Source organism: Rhinoderma darwinii, chromosome 1, assembly GCF_050947455.1.
Source record: "Rhinoderma darwinii isolate aRhiDar2 chromosome 1, aRhiDar2.hap1, whole genome shotgun sequence".
NCBI classification, from domain to species: domain Eukaryota; kingdom Metazoa; phylum Chordata; class Amphibia; order Anura; family Rhinodermatidae; genus Rhinoderma; species Rhinoderma darwinii.
In genome coordinates, this window is record NC_134687.1 from 43,198,895 (window position 1) to 43,213,659 (window position 14,765).

The 14,765-nt window shown below is 41.1% G+C and overlaps 1 protein-coding gene across 1 annotated transcript in view; it reads right to left on the minus strand.

The window, feature by feature from the left end:
• Positions 1-665: 665 nt before the first annotated feature.
• The window catches only part of LOC142750778 (uncharacterized), a 51,146-nt gene continuing 37,046 nt past the window's right edge, over positions 666-14,765 (minus strand). Inside the window, exons 7-8 of the mRNA XM_075860069.1 lie at positions 2,754-2,864; positions 666-812 (exon numbers count right to left, since the gene is read on the minus strand). Of these exons, the coding sequence (XP_075716184.1) occupies positions 666-812; positions 2,754-2,864 (258 nt within the window). The remainder of the gene's footprint in view (positions 813-2,753; positions 2,865-14,765) is intronic.

Sequence of the window (14,765 nt, forward strand, 5' to 3'; positions counted from 1 at the left end):
AAAGCAAGGAATGTGGGGCAGTTGCCCATGGCAACACCGTGAGAAACAGAGTAGTGGACGAGCCGAGTCAAACCAGGAGTGTACGTGGTAACAAATGCAGAGCAGGAGAATAGTCAGTCAAGCCAGGGTCAATATGAAGCAGAGGTCAATGGTAAAAGCAGGAACAGCAGAGCCAGGAAACAAGAGAATCACAGGCAAAGGACAAGCAGCAAATGAAGGTATAAGTAGACCAAGGGCGGGTGCTAGAACCGTCTGGCCAGGCTGCGATAGGCTCTCCCACTCCTCAGCCTACCAGCCTGAGTGGTAGCAGATTGAGTCACTCTAGCAGACCTAGGAACAGATGCAGGCTGATTAACCATGGGCGTCGACACAGAAACTGTGTCAGGCAAATCCTTCACACTAGGTGGTTGCCTACCTTGGCTATTCTTTGTCCCAGCCCTAGCTCCCCACGGAAACTTTGGCTCTTCTGATTGACTGCTGTGTATAAACACAAGTCAATCCCCAGCTTGATAATGTGCATTTGAAGAACACTTATCACTTGCATTTATTCTTTTTTTTTTTTTGCAGGCCAGCTTCACTTAAACTGTTCTCTAGCTGACCAATTGCCTGTAGGCTCCATTTGGCCATGGGACCTTGGACACTGCCCTAATGACTGAACGATCAGTCTACTCCTGCTCAAGAACATTTTGTAACTCATGAGCAATGTGAGTAATACTTGCCTGTTCAGTGCCTGGAACAATGAGAGTAGATCCTGGGATCTGCATATGTGGCATTTGTTTAATAGTCCTGTGTGCTGTGAATTCAATCTGTTTCTGTATTATAATAAGTACAAAGAAATTCTACAAAAATATATATACACTAGTATAGAAAACCCGTTACACGGGTTTTCTAGCAAAAGGAATGATAAGTATTTATAATTGTGCTCTTTGAGGACAACGTTGTTCATTTCAGGCTTAAGACAAGGGTTTTGCCTTAAAGGGGTTGTCCGAGATTTAATGACTTTGTGTTAATGCATGTAATTTCTAAATGTAAATACATTTGTAATATACTTACATTTTCCAAAGTGGCCCTGTTTCCAGATCCGTGGGGTACTTGACGGGTGACGTCACTCTCTTCACTGGCTCTGACCGCTTTGTTGATCTTGAATTCTTTTCCGGGTATACGACACGCCACTTGTGACGTGGTGTTTTTTCGGCTTGTTCTGTTGTAACGCGCATGCGCGACCCCTGCTGTTATCTCGAGACCAGCAGGGACAGCGAGAACAGCAGTGACAGCGCATGCGCATTACGGGCTGTGAAGCAGAACAAGCCGATATACACACATGTCACAAGTGACGTGTCGTATACCCAGCAAAGAATTGAAGATCAGAGCCAGAGCAGAGAGTGACGTCACCCGTCAAGTTCCCCACGGCAGGATCTGGAAACGGGGCCACTTTGGAAAATGTAAGTATATTACAAATCTATTTACATTTACAAATTACATGCATTAACACAGTCACTAAATCCCGGACAACCCCTTTAACGCCTTGTTTTGGGAATTGGTTTCTTGTTGTTCCTGGCGTTCCTCTGCACTCATAGTTGCTCTTTTTATTCTCTGAGCCAAATATATATATATGATGATTATCAGCATTGTCCCTTTTATAAGTGGGCGTGATCACACGTAGCAGCTAAGGGACAATCCTGATAATCAATATATATTATTGGATAACTATGCCTGCCATTCTCTTATGTAAAAGCATTGTGCCTTCCTTTTTCTTTTAGATACGGGAATTGCATGCACAGTAATTGCTTAATTACTCCTAAAAATAAGAAAACCGTGAATCAAATCAAAAATCGTCCCTAGGGTTCACAAAAATCTAGATTTTTTTTTTTTTGCTAAATCGCCCAGCCTTACACACAGTGATAACTCTGAGTACAGATAATGTAGTAGATGTCACCTGCAGTCCTATGTAACACCACAGATACCACACAGCTACTACACGCTATCTCGCTTATCTCTGTTACCTGCAGTCCTATGTAATACCACGTATACAGGGAGATGTGCTGCCGACATAATGGAAATGTGTGAGGCTGAATAGTCGTAACGATTGCTCGTCCCCATACATAACCGATTGGTGCTTCTTGTGAAAGAAGCAAACAAGCGCCGATAGATGAGCAGTCTGGTCGATCATCACTTGTTTTCACAGCCCTTATCGGACCGTGTAAAAGTACCCTTACTCCCTATTTGGATTGGATACTCCTCCTTTCAATGTTCTACGAACTATATCAGCATCCAGTGAAGATTAAAAAAATCACAGACCTTCTATATAAAAATCAAATGATTAAAAATGCTAATAGCAATTTATAATATATTAAAATTGTTATTCCAATTGTTGTTTTCTTTATTATGTAATAATTATTACAGGGCAGACACAGGCAGTAGAGAGTGCCTGTGCCAGAACAGTATGAGAACTCCTCATGGCACTCTATAAAATTTTTCACTAGTTCACCTATCTGCCAGTTGTGGGAACCATAATTGTAGTCCCTTCCATACAGTCAAGAAGGCAATAGGAAGCACTGATATTTTCTTCAGGGTGGGATGTCTACCCCTGAATTATTATCATTTGCAATCCATTTCCATTAAATGGTCATTTCCGATGAACGTAATAAAGAATTTCTATAATTACAATTATTATTCAGGATACCATAACTTATTAGACTTTATACTGTGGTGGGCGTGCAAGGAGGGGTCAGTTACTATATAATAACACTTGCCTGTTCAGCAACTGGGACTTTGGGAATTGTCACTGGATGTGGCCATGGTGGCATCTGCTTATTTCCTCTGTGCACTGTGGCTCTCTCTGTAGTACAATCTGTTTCCGTTTTCTAGCCAGAAAAAAAATATATACAGTAAGTCTGTTACACAATACCTTGCCATTGTAAAATAGTGCCACTATGTCACCAATCCCATATGAAAAAAACAGGATGCCATTAAATATTGCATTTATGATATCTAGAAAGAATTCTGCTGGGTGGCCCCCCCCATCTCTCTGTAATACCGTTTTTTCCTTTCTTGGACTTAATATAAGAGGCTTCAAACAGATAGCTGTGGTTTAATTTTTATTCTTTTTTTGTTTTAAGCTATTTTGTTTCTAAGCATGACTATTGTATCTGACTCAAGAAATGTTTTGCTTCGTCTTTATACCCTTTCCTGACAATGGTAACTTGCTTTACGTCTTTCTGGATTTGCATATCGCTTCATGTAATTTTTGTACTACTCTCCAAATGGCTCGAAAAAGAGAGCTTTCATGTGAAACTCGGCAGTCTATTCTTGTTCTTAGAAATGAAGGCTATTCCATGTGAGAAATTGCCAAGAAACTGAAGATTTCCTACAACGGTGTATACTACTACCTTCAGAGGACAGTACAAACAGGCTCTAACCAGAGTAAAAAGAGAAGTGGGAGGCCCCGCTGCGCAACTGAACAACAAGACAAGTACATTAGAGTCTCTAGTTTGAGAAATAGACGCCTCACAGGTCCTCAACTGGCAGCTTCATTAAATAGTACCCGCAAAACGCCAGTGTCAACGTCTATAGTGAAGAGGCAACTCCGGGATGCTGGCCTTCAGGGCAGAGTGGCAAAGAAAAAGCCATATCTGAGACTGGCTAATAAAAGGAAAAGATTAATATGGGCAAAAGCACACAGACATTGGACAGAGGAAGATTGGAAAAAAGTGTTATGGACAGACGAATCGAAGTTTGAGGTGTTTGGATCACATGGAAGAACATTTGTGAGATGCAGAACAACTGAAAAGATGCTGGAACAGTGCCTGACGCCATCTTTCAAGCATGGTGGAGGTAATGTGATGGTCTGGGGTTGCTTTGGTGCTGGTAAAGTGGGAGATTTGTACAAGGTAAAAGGGATTTTGAATAAGGAAGGCTATCACTCCATTTTGCAACGCCATGCCATACCCTGTGGACAGCGCTTGATTGGAGCCAATTTCATCCTACAACAGGACAATGACCCAAATCACACCTCCAAGAACTATTTAGGGAAGAAGCAGGCAGCTGGTATTCTGTCTGTAATGGAGTGGCCAGCGCAGTCACCAGATCTCAACCCCATAGAGCTGTTGTGGGAGCAGCTTAACCGTATGGTACGCAAGAAGTGCCCATCAAGCCAATCCAACTTGTGGGAGGGGCTTCTGGAAGCATGGGGTGAAATTTCTCCCGATTACCTCAGCAAATTAACAGCTAGAATGCCAAAGGTCTGCAATGCTGTAATTGCTGCAAATGGAGCATTCCAAGACCAAAGCAAAGTTTGAAGGAGAAAATTATTATTTTAAATAAAAATCATTATTTCTAACCTTGTCAATGTCTTGACTATATTTTCTAGTCATTTTGCAACTCATTTGATAAATATAAGTGTGAGTTTTCATGGAAAACACAAAATTGTCTGGGTGACCCCAAACTTTTGAATGGTAGTGTAGATAAGAGAATACTCTCTCATATATATATATATATATATATATATATATATATATCCTATATATATATATATATCCTATATATATATATATATACACACCGTATTTTTTGGACTATAGGACGCACTAGACCATAAGACGCCCCCATAAATTGTAGCATAAAAGATGAGGAAAAAAAAAGGTTTTGCCTCTAATAGTACATTTCCTGAGTAATATTGAGACAATCGGGTACCACATTGCCCCCAATACAATGCCAGCCACAATGTCTCAATACAATGCCAGCCACAGTGGCCCATAACCACGCCAGTCAGGGCCCCAATATAATGCCAGCCACAGTGCCCCATAACAATGTCCGACACTGAAATACAAGATATTGGCATGTAAAGTACTCTCACCCTCCCCTGAGCTCACCAGACATCAGAGATGTGGAGAGCCAGGGGTTAATGGTGTTGAATCTGCTCTTCTTGCGGCTCTGTACATAGGAGAGGGCGTGGCTAGAAGGTCCTTGCAGATCGGTACCTGCACAGATTTACTGTGCTGACTGTACTAATGTCTGGGTTATCTGCTCACTGAACAGTCAGAGTTGATAGAATTCTGTGTGTAAATTGTGACTGTTGAGTGAGCAGATAACTCAGAGATTCTTTACACACAGTACAGGACATGCTGCTTTAATTATACTGCATTGCAAGGACCTTTTGAAGCTCAGAGCTAAGTGGCTTTTTCATACACTGAAAGCTGTTTGCCTTTAGGAGATAAGACGCAGCAGAAGATTACAGCACAGATTCTGAGATAAAAACTGCTTCTTATAGTCCAAAAAATTCAGTATATATAATGCATTCGGAAAGTCTTCAGACCCTTTACATTTTTTCACATTTTGTTATGTTGGTGCATTGTGATAAAATAAAAATCAAATTTTTCCCAATTGAATTGATTGGGTTCAAGTCAGGGCTCTGGCTGGGCCACTCAAGGATATTCACAGAGTTGTCCCTAAAGGCCAATTATTGGGCAAACAAGCGTTCATAGAACACTCGTTCCCAATAATTGCCCTGTGTAAACAGGGCAACGATCAGCCGATGAAAGAGCAAATGCTCGTTTATCAGCTGATCGTATAGTTTTAAATACTAAAAATATTATCGTTGTCGGTAGCACATCTCCCTGTGTATACAGGGAGACGCGCTGCCAACAGGATAATAATGTATGGGGACGAGCAATCGGAGTAACGAGTGCTTGTCCCCATACTAGCTCCTTGTGAAAGGAGCAAACAAGCTGTCTCATTGATTGTCACTCGTTTACACGGCCCAGGCCAGTCCTTGTAAAAAATACCTTAACCCCTTCAGGACTAAGCCTGTTTTGGCCTTCAGGACGAAGCCGATTTTTCAAATCGGACATGTGTCACTTTATGTGGTAATAACTACGGAATGCTTTTGCCTAGCCAAGTGATTCTGAGATTGTTTTCTCGTGACATATTGTACTTTATGTTAGGGAAAAAATTTGTTCGATAAATTCAATATTTATTTGTAAAAAACACCAAGATTTAGAGAAAATTAGCAAAAATGTGAATTTTTCTAAATTTAAATGCATCTACTTGTAAAACAGATCGTAATACCACACAAATTACTTACTATTTTATATTTCCCATATGTCTACTTTGTTTGCATCGTTTTTTGAACATTCTTTTATTTTTCTAGGACGTTACAAGGCTTAGAACTTTAGTAGCAATTTCTCATATTTTCAAGAAAATGTCAAAAGCCTATTTTTTCAGGGACCAGTTCAGTTCTGAAGTGGCTTTGAGGGCCTTATATATTAGAAAGTCCCCATAAATCACCTCATTTTGAAAACTGAACCCCTCAAAGTATTCAAAACAGCATTCAGAAAGTGTTTTAACCCTTTAGGCGTTTCACAGGAATTAAAGCAAAGTGGAGGTGAAATTTACAAATGTCATTTTTTTTTCTGAAAATTAATTTGTAATACATTTTTACCAGCAAAACACAGCTCAATATTTATTGCCCAGATTCTGCAGTTTTTAGAAATATCCCACATGTGGTCCTAGTGCGGTAATGGACTGAACCACCGGCCTCAGAAGCAAAGGAGCAACTAGTGGATTTTGGGGCCTCCTTTTTTTAGAATCTATTTTAGGTACCATGTCAGGTTTGAATAGGTCTTGTGGTACCAAAACAGTAAAGACCCCCCAAAAGTGACCCCATTTTGGAAACTATACCCCTCAAGGAATTTATCTATGGGTATAGTTAGCATTTTGACAGGAAACAATTGTGACCCTAGGTAGTCAGCAGGTATAATATATATGGACAATAGGAGGAATGCCTGCAGGCAAACAAAACCCTTTTTCCCGACTACCCAATGATAGCAAAGAACAAATTCAAATTTTATTAAGCTACTTGTAGCAAGAACAGACCACATACATAACGATTTAAAACTGTCAATGCCTAAAACTGAAGTGAAGGTAATTCACTGGAGAAACCAGCAGAGTATAGAAATAAGTGCTGGCCGACATGCAGCGAGTCAATTACAGCCAGTAAACACCATGTGGCCTAGGGGGAAGTAAATTCAGCTAAGGCAGGAGATTAAAACAAACTGAGCCCCCCCCCCGACATGTTTCGCTACCTAGTAGCGTCCTCAGGGGTACACGGGGCTAATGGCGACGCGGCGAAAAAACAAATCCTCTTATGGGGATGTAGGATGACGTGGGTGGAGGGAGGGCAGGCCGCCAATGAAATAAGATAAGACGCAGCAGCTGTCAGAGAGAGCGATCCAACCAATGGGGATCGCTGTAGCAGGAGACCAATGAGAGGCAACGGGCCGCGCAGGCGCACTGTCAATACGGCCAAATTAGTTCAGAGGATACGCGCATGCGCAATAAGACACAGAAGGGACTTGGAAAAGTAATGAGGGAAAGGAGATGTGACAGGTCGGCGCAAGCGCCGTAGCTGTCAGTTAGGACTTAGTGCAGGCGCACCGCCGATACTGACAGATCAGTGCAGAGGCGACGCGCATGCGCAATGACGCATCATAGGGACTTAGAAAAATAATGAAAAAAACAAACAGAATTTGACAGGTCGGCGCAAGCGCCGTACCTGTCAGTTAGAACTTAGTGCAGGGAGCCATAATATCCCCCATCATAGAATAGCAGTGAGTGCACGATCAGGACTGCAGAGACAGTCCAGGTCGGCATAACTGCGCCAATAGTAAGGAAGAGACCAGTCAGACAGGATATTAGAAATAGATATCAAGGATGCCCCTCGGAACCACAGACAATGGTGATAACTACTCCCCACTAAGGTATCTCAGCATGTCTCTATAGAGATACAATTATTAATGACAGGCACACCCAAACCCCCATCAGAACAAGTAGGGTTATGAGGAATTAATGAATATTAAATACATAAATAAATTTTTGAATATAGAACAATACATATACAATACCGGTCGCACATTATAAAACATATATGGTCATAATTAGTAATTTAATAGTCAAATTAAGCCATGATAAATCAAAATACAGCCGCTCTATTAGGGGAGGCTGTAATAGACATAAATGAGGCGAGCTATATAGTCCAAGAAACCAACTGATCGTATAGAAATATAAACGATACAGGCAACATAGACATCCCTACAGAGCGCAGAGGGAAGTGACAGACGAATCAAAGGAAAGCACTATAGGTGAAACCTTCATTAAGGCCCTGAGAGGTCATAGTCCCAAGACGGTGGATCCAACGTGCTTCCTCCTGTAGGAGTTTGCGGTCTAGATTGCCGGCCCTGGGTCCCAATTTTAGTTGTTCAATGCCCCAAAATTGGAGTAACTTGGGGTTATCGGGGTGAAACCTGTGCATATGTCTAGAGAGAGTGGTATCCTCCTTAAGATTGATGGTACTAAGATGTCTAGATACTCTCCTCCTCAGTTCCTGCAGAGTCTTACCGACATATAATTTCGGACAGGGGCACTTGGCTAAATAAATAATCCCACTGCTAAAATTGGGACCCAGGGCCGGCAATCTAGACCGCAAACTCCTACAGGAGGAAGCACGTTGGATCCACCGTCTTGGGACTATGACCCCTCAGGGCCTTAATGAAGGTTTCACCTATAGTGCTTTCCTTTGATTCGTCTGTCACTTCCCTCTGCGCTCTGTAGGGATGTCTATGTTGCCTGTATCGTTTATATTTCTATACGATCAGTTGGTTTCTTGGACTATATAGCTCGCCTCATTTATGTCTATTACAGCCTCCCCTAATAGAGCGGCTGTATTTTGATTTATCATGGCTTAATTTGACTATTAAATTACTAATTATGACCATATATGTTTTATAATGTGCGACCGGTATTGTATATGTATTGTTCTATATTCAAAAATTTATTTATGTATTTAATATTCATTAATTCCTCATAACCCTACTTGTTCTGATGGGGGTTTGGGTGTGCCTGTCATTAATAATTGTATCTCTATAGAGACATGCTGAGATACCTTAGTGGGGGGTAGTTATCACCATTGTCTGTGGTTCCGAGGGGCATCCTTGATATCTATTTCTAATATCCTGTCTGACTGGTCTCTTCCTTACTATTGGCGCAGTTATGCCGACCTGGACTGTCTCTGCAGTCCTGATCGTGCACTCACTGCTATTCTATGATGGGGGATATTATGGCTCCCTGCACTAAGTTCTAACTGACAGGTACGGCGCTTGCGCCGACCTGTCAAATTCTGTTTGTTTTTTTCATTATTTTTCTAAGTCCCTATGATGCGTCATTGCGCATGCGCGTCGCCTCTGCACTGATCTGTCAGTATCGGCGGCGCGCCTGCACTAAGTTCTAACTGACAGCTACGGCGCTTGCGCCGACCTGTCACATCTCCTTTCCCTCATTATTTTTCCAAGTCCCTTCTGTGTCTTATTGTGCATGCGCGTATCCTCTGAACTAATTTGGCCGTATTGACAGTGCGCCTGCGCGGCCCGTTGCCTCTCATTGGTCTTCTGCTACAGCGATCCCCATTGGTTGGATCGCTCTCTCTGACAGCTGCTGCGTCTTATCTTATTTCATTGGCGGCCTGCCCTCACACCCTCCCTCCACCCACGTCATCCTACATCCCCATAAGAGGATTTGTTTTTTCGCCGCGTCGCCATTAGCCCCGTGTACCCCTGAGGACGCTACTAGGTAGCGAAACATGTCGGGGGGGGGGGGGGGGCTCAGTTTGTTTTAATCTCCTGCCTTAGCTGAATTTACTTCCCCCTAGGCCACATGGTGTTTACTGGCTGTAATTGACTCGCTGCATGTCGGCCAGCACTTATTTCTATACTCTGCTGGTTTCTCCAGTGAATTACCTTCACTTCAGTTTTAGGCAGTGACAGTTTTAAATCGTTATATATGTGGTCTGTTCTTGCTACAAGTAGCTTAATAAAATTTGAATTTGTTCTTTGCTATCATTGGGTAGTCGGGAAAAAGGGTTTTGTTTGCCTGCAGGCATTCCTCCTATTGTCCATAGTTAGCATTTTGAACCCACAGTTTTTTTGCTAAATTTATTTGAATTAGTATGTGAAGATGAAAATCTACTTTTTTTTGTGAAAAAACGTAAAAATTTTAAATATTTACAAGAAATAAAGTAGAAAAAACACCCCAACATATGTAAAGCAATTTCTTACGATTATAGCAATACCCCATATGTGGTAATAAACTGCTGTTTGGACCCACAGCAGGCCTCAGAAGAGAAGGAGCAGCATTTGGATCTCTGATTTTGCTGGAATAGTTTTCAGTGCCGTGTCACGTTTGCAATGCACTGGAGGGATGAAAACCGTGGAAACCCCCCAATAGTGACCCCATTTTGGAAACTACACCCCTCAATGAATTTTTCTAGGGGTAAAGTTAGCATTTTGACCCCACAGTTGTTTTGCTGAAGTCATTGGAATTAGTCTGTAAAGGTAAAAATCTACTTTTTTTCTGTAAGAACTTAGACATTTTTAATTTTTACAAGGAATAAAGGAGAAAAAGCACCCCAACATTTGTAAAACAATTTCTCCTGATTACGTAAATACCCCATATGTGGTAATAAACTGCTGTTTGGACCCACACCGGGGCTTAGAAGGGAAGGGGCACCATTTGGCTTTTGGAGCTCAAATTTAGCTGGAATAGTTTTTGGGTGTCATGTCGAATTTGCAAAGCCCTTGAGGTACTAAAACAGTGGAAACCTCCCAAAAGTAACCCCATTTGGGAAACTACACCACTTAAGGAATCTATCTAGGGGTATAGTGAGCATTTAGGCCCCACACGTCTTTTGCAGAATTTATTAGAATTAGGCTGTGAAAATTAATATCAACAATATTTCCACTAAAATGTTGATTTTTTTCAATTTCACAAAGGATAAAGGAGAAAATGCACCCCAACATTTGTGAAGCAATTTCTTCCGAGTACGGCAATACCCCACATTTGGTCATAAATGTTTTTTCATTAGAAAATAAATTAACCCTTTCCGGACTGATCCATGTTTTGCTTTTTCTTTTTCGTTTTTCCTCCCCGCTTTCCGAGAGCCTCAACGTCTTTATTTTTCCGTCAATAGAGCGGTGTGGGGGCTTATTTTTTGCGGGACGAGCTGTAGTTTTTATTGGTAACATTTTTTGGTACATAAGACTTTTTCAGCACTTTTTATTTAATTTTTTGGTAGAGCGAAGGTGACAAAAAAACTGAGATTTTGCCATTTAAAATTCTTTATTTTTCACGGCGTTCACCGTGCGAGTTCAATAATGGTATATTGTAATAGCTTGGACTTTTACGGACGCAGCGATACCAATTTTGTGTATTTATTTTATTTTTTTACATTACTTTAGAGAAAAAATATGAAGAGGGTTTCTTTTTGGACTTTAAATATTTATTAAATTTTTTCCACTAATAATAACTATTTACTTTTGTTTTTACATATTTTATTAGTCCCCCTGGGAGACTTGAACCAGCAATCGTTAGATCAATGGTAGAATACACTGCAATACTAATGTATTGCAGTATATTATTATTTTTACAGGCTCCTGTAACAGCGCGATCGCTGTTTCTGTCCGTTAGTCCCGGGTATCAGCTTTAATACACAGGTATTAATATATCAGCTGTAATATAACCCCCCACACCACGACATGCTATTAAGTCATGGTGCGCGAAGGGTTTAATGGGCAGCCGATGGTGGAAAGTGAAAATTACAATTTTCCACTGATGTGCCATTTTTGTGCACTATATGTTGTGCCCAGTTTGAGCCACAAATACCACAAATAAAATATTAACAGGGTTCTCCCGGGTATGGCGATGCCATATCGGTGGACGTTAACGGCTGTTTGGGCAGACTGTAGGGCTCAGAAGGGAGGGACGCTATTTGGCTTTTGGAGCGCAGATTTTGCTTGGTAGAAGCTGTGGCGTTTTGCTGGTATTTCAGTTTATAATGTGGGGGCATATGTAGGTTGGGCAGAGTACATCAGGGGCATAATAAGAGGGTATAATAATGGGGTAAATAAATAATAATCAGCAGATATGTGGCCAGTGTTGCACTTATATTATAAATGGTGCCCGATCTTATCCGCTTTTGGAACGCTCTGCACATTTTGCATCGCCATAATCTGGGAGCCAGAACTTTTTTTATTTTTTCACCACCGGAGCTGTGTGAGGGCTTATTTGTTGCGGGACAATCTGTAGATTTCATTGGTACCGTTTTGGGGTACATGCGATTTTTCTTGATCCCTTTTTATTCCATTTTTCGGCAAGCAAGGTGACCAAAAACCATCAATTCTGACAATGATTTTTATTTATTTTTTACAGCGTTCACCCTGGGCTATAAATGACCGTTATATTTTATTCTGCGGGTCGGTACGATTACGGCGATACCATATGTATATAGGGTTTTTTTTATGTTTTGCAGCGTTTGCGCAATAAAATAACTTATTTAGAAAATAATTAATTTTCTGTGTCACCATATTCTTAGAGCCGTAACTTTTTTATTTTTCAGTCAAAAAAGCTGTGTAAGAGTTTGTTTTTTTGCGGGACGGGTTATAGTTTGTATCGGTACAATTTTGGCGTACATGTGACTTTTTGATCACTTTTTATTGTATATTTTGTGAGGGGTGGTTACCAAAAAATAGTGATTCTCGCTTTGTTTTTCATTTTATTTTTTTTGCGGTGTTCACCGTGCGGGAAAAATAATATTATAGTTTTATAGTTGGGGTCGTTATGAACGCGGTGATACCAAATATGTGTACTTTTTTTTTACGTGTTCATTTTTTTTCCTATAATAATAGACTTATTATAGGAAAAAAAGCAGTTCTTGTTTATGTCACTTATAACTTTTATTTTTACACTTTTTTTAAAACATTTTTATTCTTTTTTTTTACTTTTTTCACTTGTCCCACTAGGGGACACTTAGACTTGCAGCTCTGATCGCTGCTGGAACACATTACACTACACACGTAGTGTAATGCACTCCAACTGTCATTGTGACGTAACAGTCACACTGACAGGAAGCCTACGACGACCACCCTCGGGGTGGTCCTCATAGGCTTCTGTACATGGCAATCCGGAAGCCATTGTACGATCGCCAGCCCCCGTGATTTCACATGGGGGCTGCCGATCGGCGCTAAACACCTTAATTGTGGCGTTCAAATCGAACGCCGCAATTAAGGGGTTAACTGACTAAATCAGCGGCGATAGGCCGCTCATCGGCAACGGGGAATGCAGGGCAGACGCCCTGCACAGTTAACCGCCGCTGCGGTGTAGCGCCGCGCGGCGGTTAACTGTCAAAGCACAGACGTAACTGCACATCAAGATGCGTGAACTTACTGCACACATTGACGTGCAGTTACATCAAGGTGCAGGAATGGGTTAAGCCACTCCTGTGTTGTGTTGGTGGTGTGCTTAGGGTCATTGTCTTGTTGGAAGGTGAACTTTCGGCCCAGTCTGTGGTCCAGAGCACTCTGAATCAGGTTTTCATTAAGAATATGTCTGTACTTTGCTCCATTCATCTTTCCCTCACCCCTGATTAGTCTCCCTGTTACAGCAACTGAAAACCACTGCCACAGCATGATGCTGCCACCATCATGCTTCACTGTAGGGATTGTATTGGGCAGGTAATGAGTGCTTGACACTTGTGTACATGGCGCTTAAAATTAAGGCCAAAAAGTTCAATCTTGGTTTCACCAGACCACAGAATCTTGTTTCTCACGGTCTGACAGTACTTTAGGTGCCCTTTTTGCAAACTCCAGGCGGCTTTCATGTGTCTTTTACTGAGGAAAGGCTTCTTTATGGCCACTCCCATCTGCACACAATCTTTGGAGCTCAGCCAGAGTGACCATTGGGTTCTTGGTCACCGCTCTTACCAAGGCCCTTCTCCCCTAATTACTTAGTTTGGTGGGGTGGCCAGCTCTAGGAAGAGTCCGGTTTGTTCCAAATTTCTTCCATTTAAGAATTATGTAGGCCGCTGTACTCTTGGGAACTTTTAGCGCAGCAGAAAAAATTTTTGTACCCTTCTCCAGATCGTGCCTCCACACAATCCTGTCGCTGAGTCCTACAGGCAGTTCTTTCCTCCTCATGGCTAGGTTTTTGCTCTGATATGCATTGTCAGCTGTGAGAACTTATATAAACAGGAGTGTGACTTTCTAAATCATGTCCAATCAAATGAATTTACCACCGGTGGCCTCCAATCAAGGTGTAGAAACATGTCAAAGATGATGTAGAGAAATAGGAGGCCCCCAGAGCTAAACTTCAAGTGTCATACCAAAGGGTCTGAATACTTATTTTAGTTTATTTAATTTGCAAAAAATTCTAAATTCAGTTTTCACTTTGTCATTATGTGGTATTAAGTACCACCCCTTTAATTCCTGTATCAGACTTGTTTTTTCAAGCACATCCCAAATATACTCGATTGAAATTAAGGTTTAGGGAATTTGGAGGCCAAGTCAACACCTTGAACTCTTTGTCATGTTCCTCAAACCATTCATTAACCCCTTAAGGACACGGCCAATTTTTTTATATTTCCCTCTTTGCATCCCGACGCTCATAACTTTTTTATTTTTTGTACAACGTAGTTGTATGAGACTTTGTTTTTTGCGGGACGAGTTGTACTTTATGTAGGTACCATTTTTTGGTACAAATACATTATCGTTTAATTTATATAATTTTTCATTTTGGCGAAAATGCAGAAAAAAAGCAGTTTTGTTGCAGTTTTAATATTTTTTTTTACACCATACACTGATGATCATAAATAATGTTATACATTTGTTGTACAGGTTGTTACGGTCATGGCGATACCAAATATGTCTATTTTATTTCATGTTTTG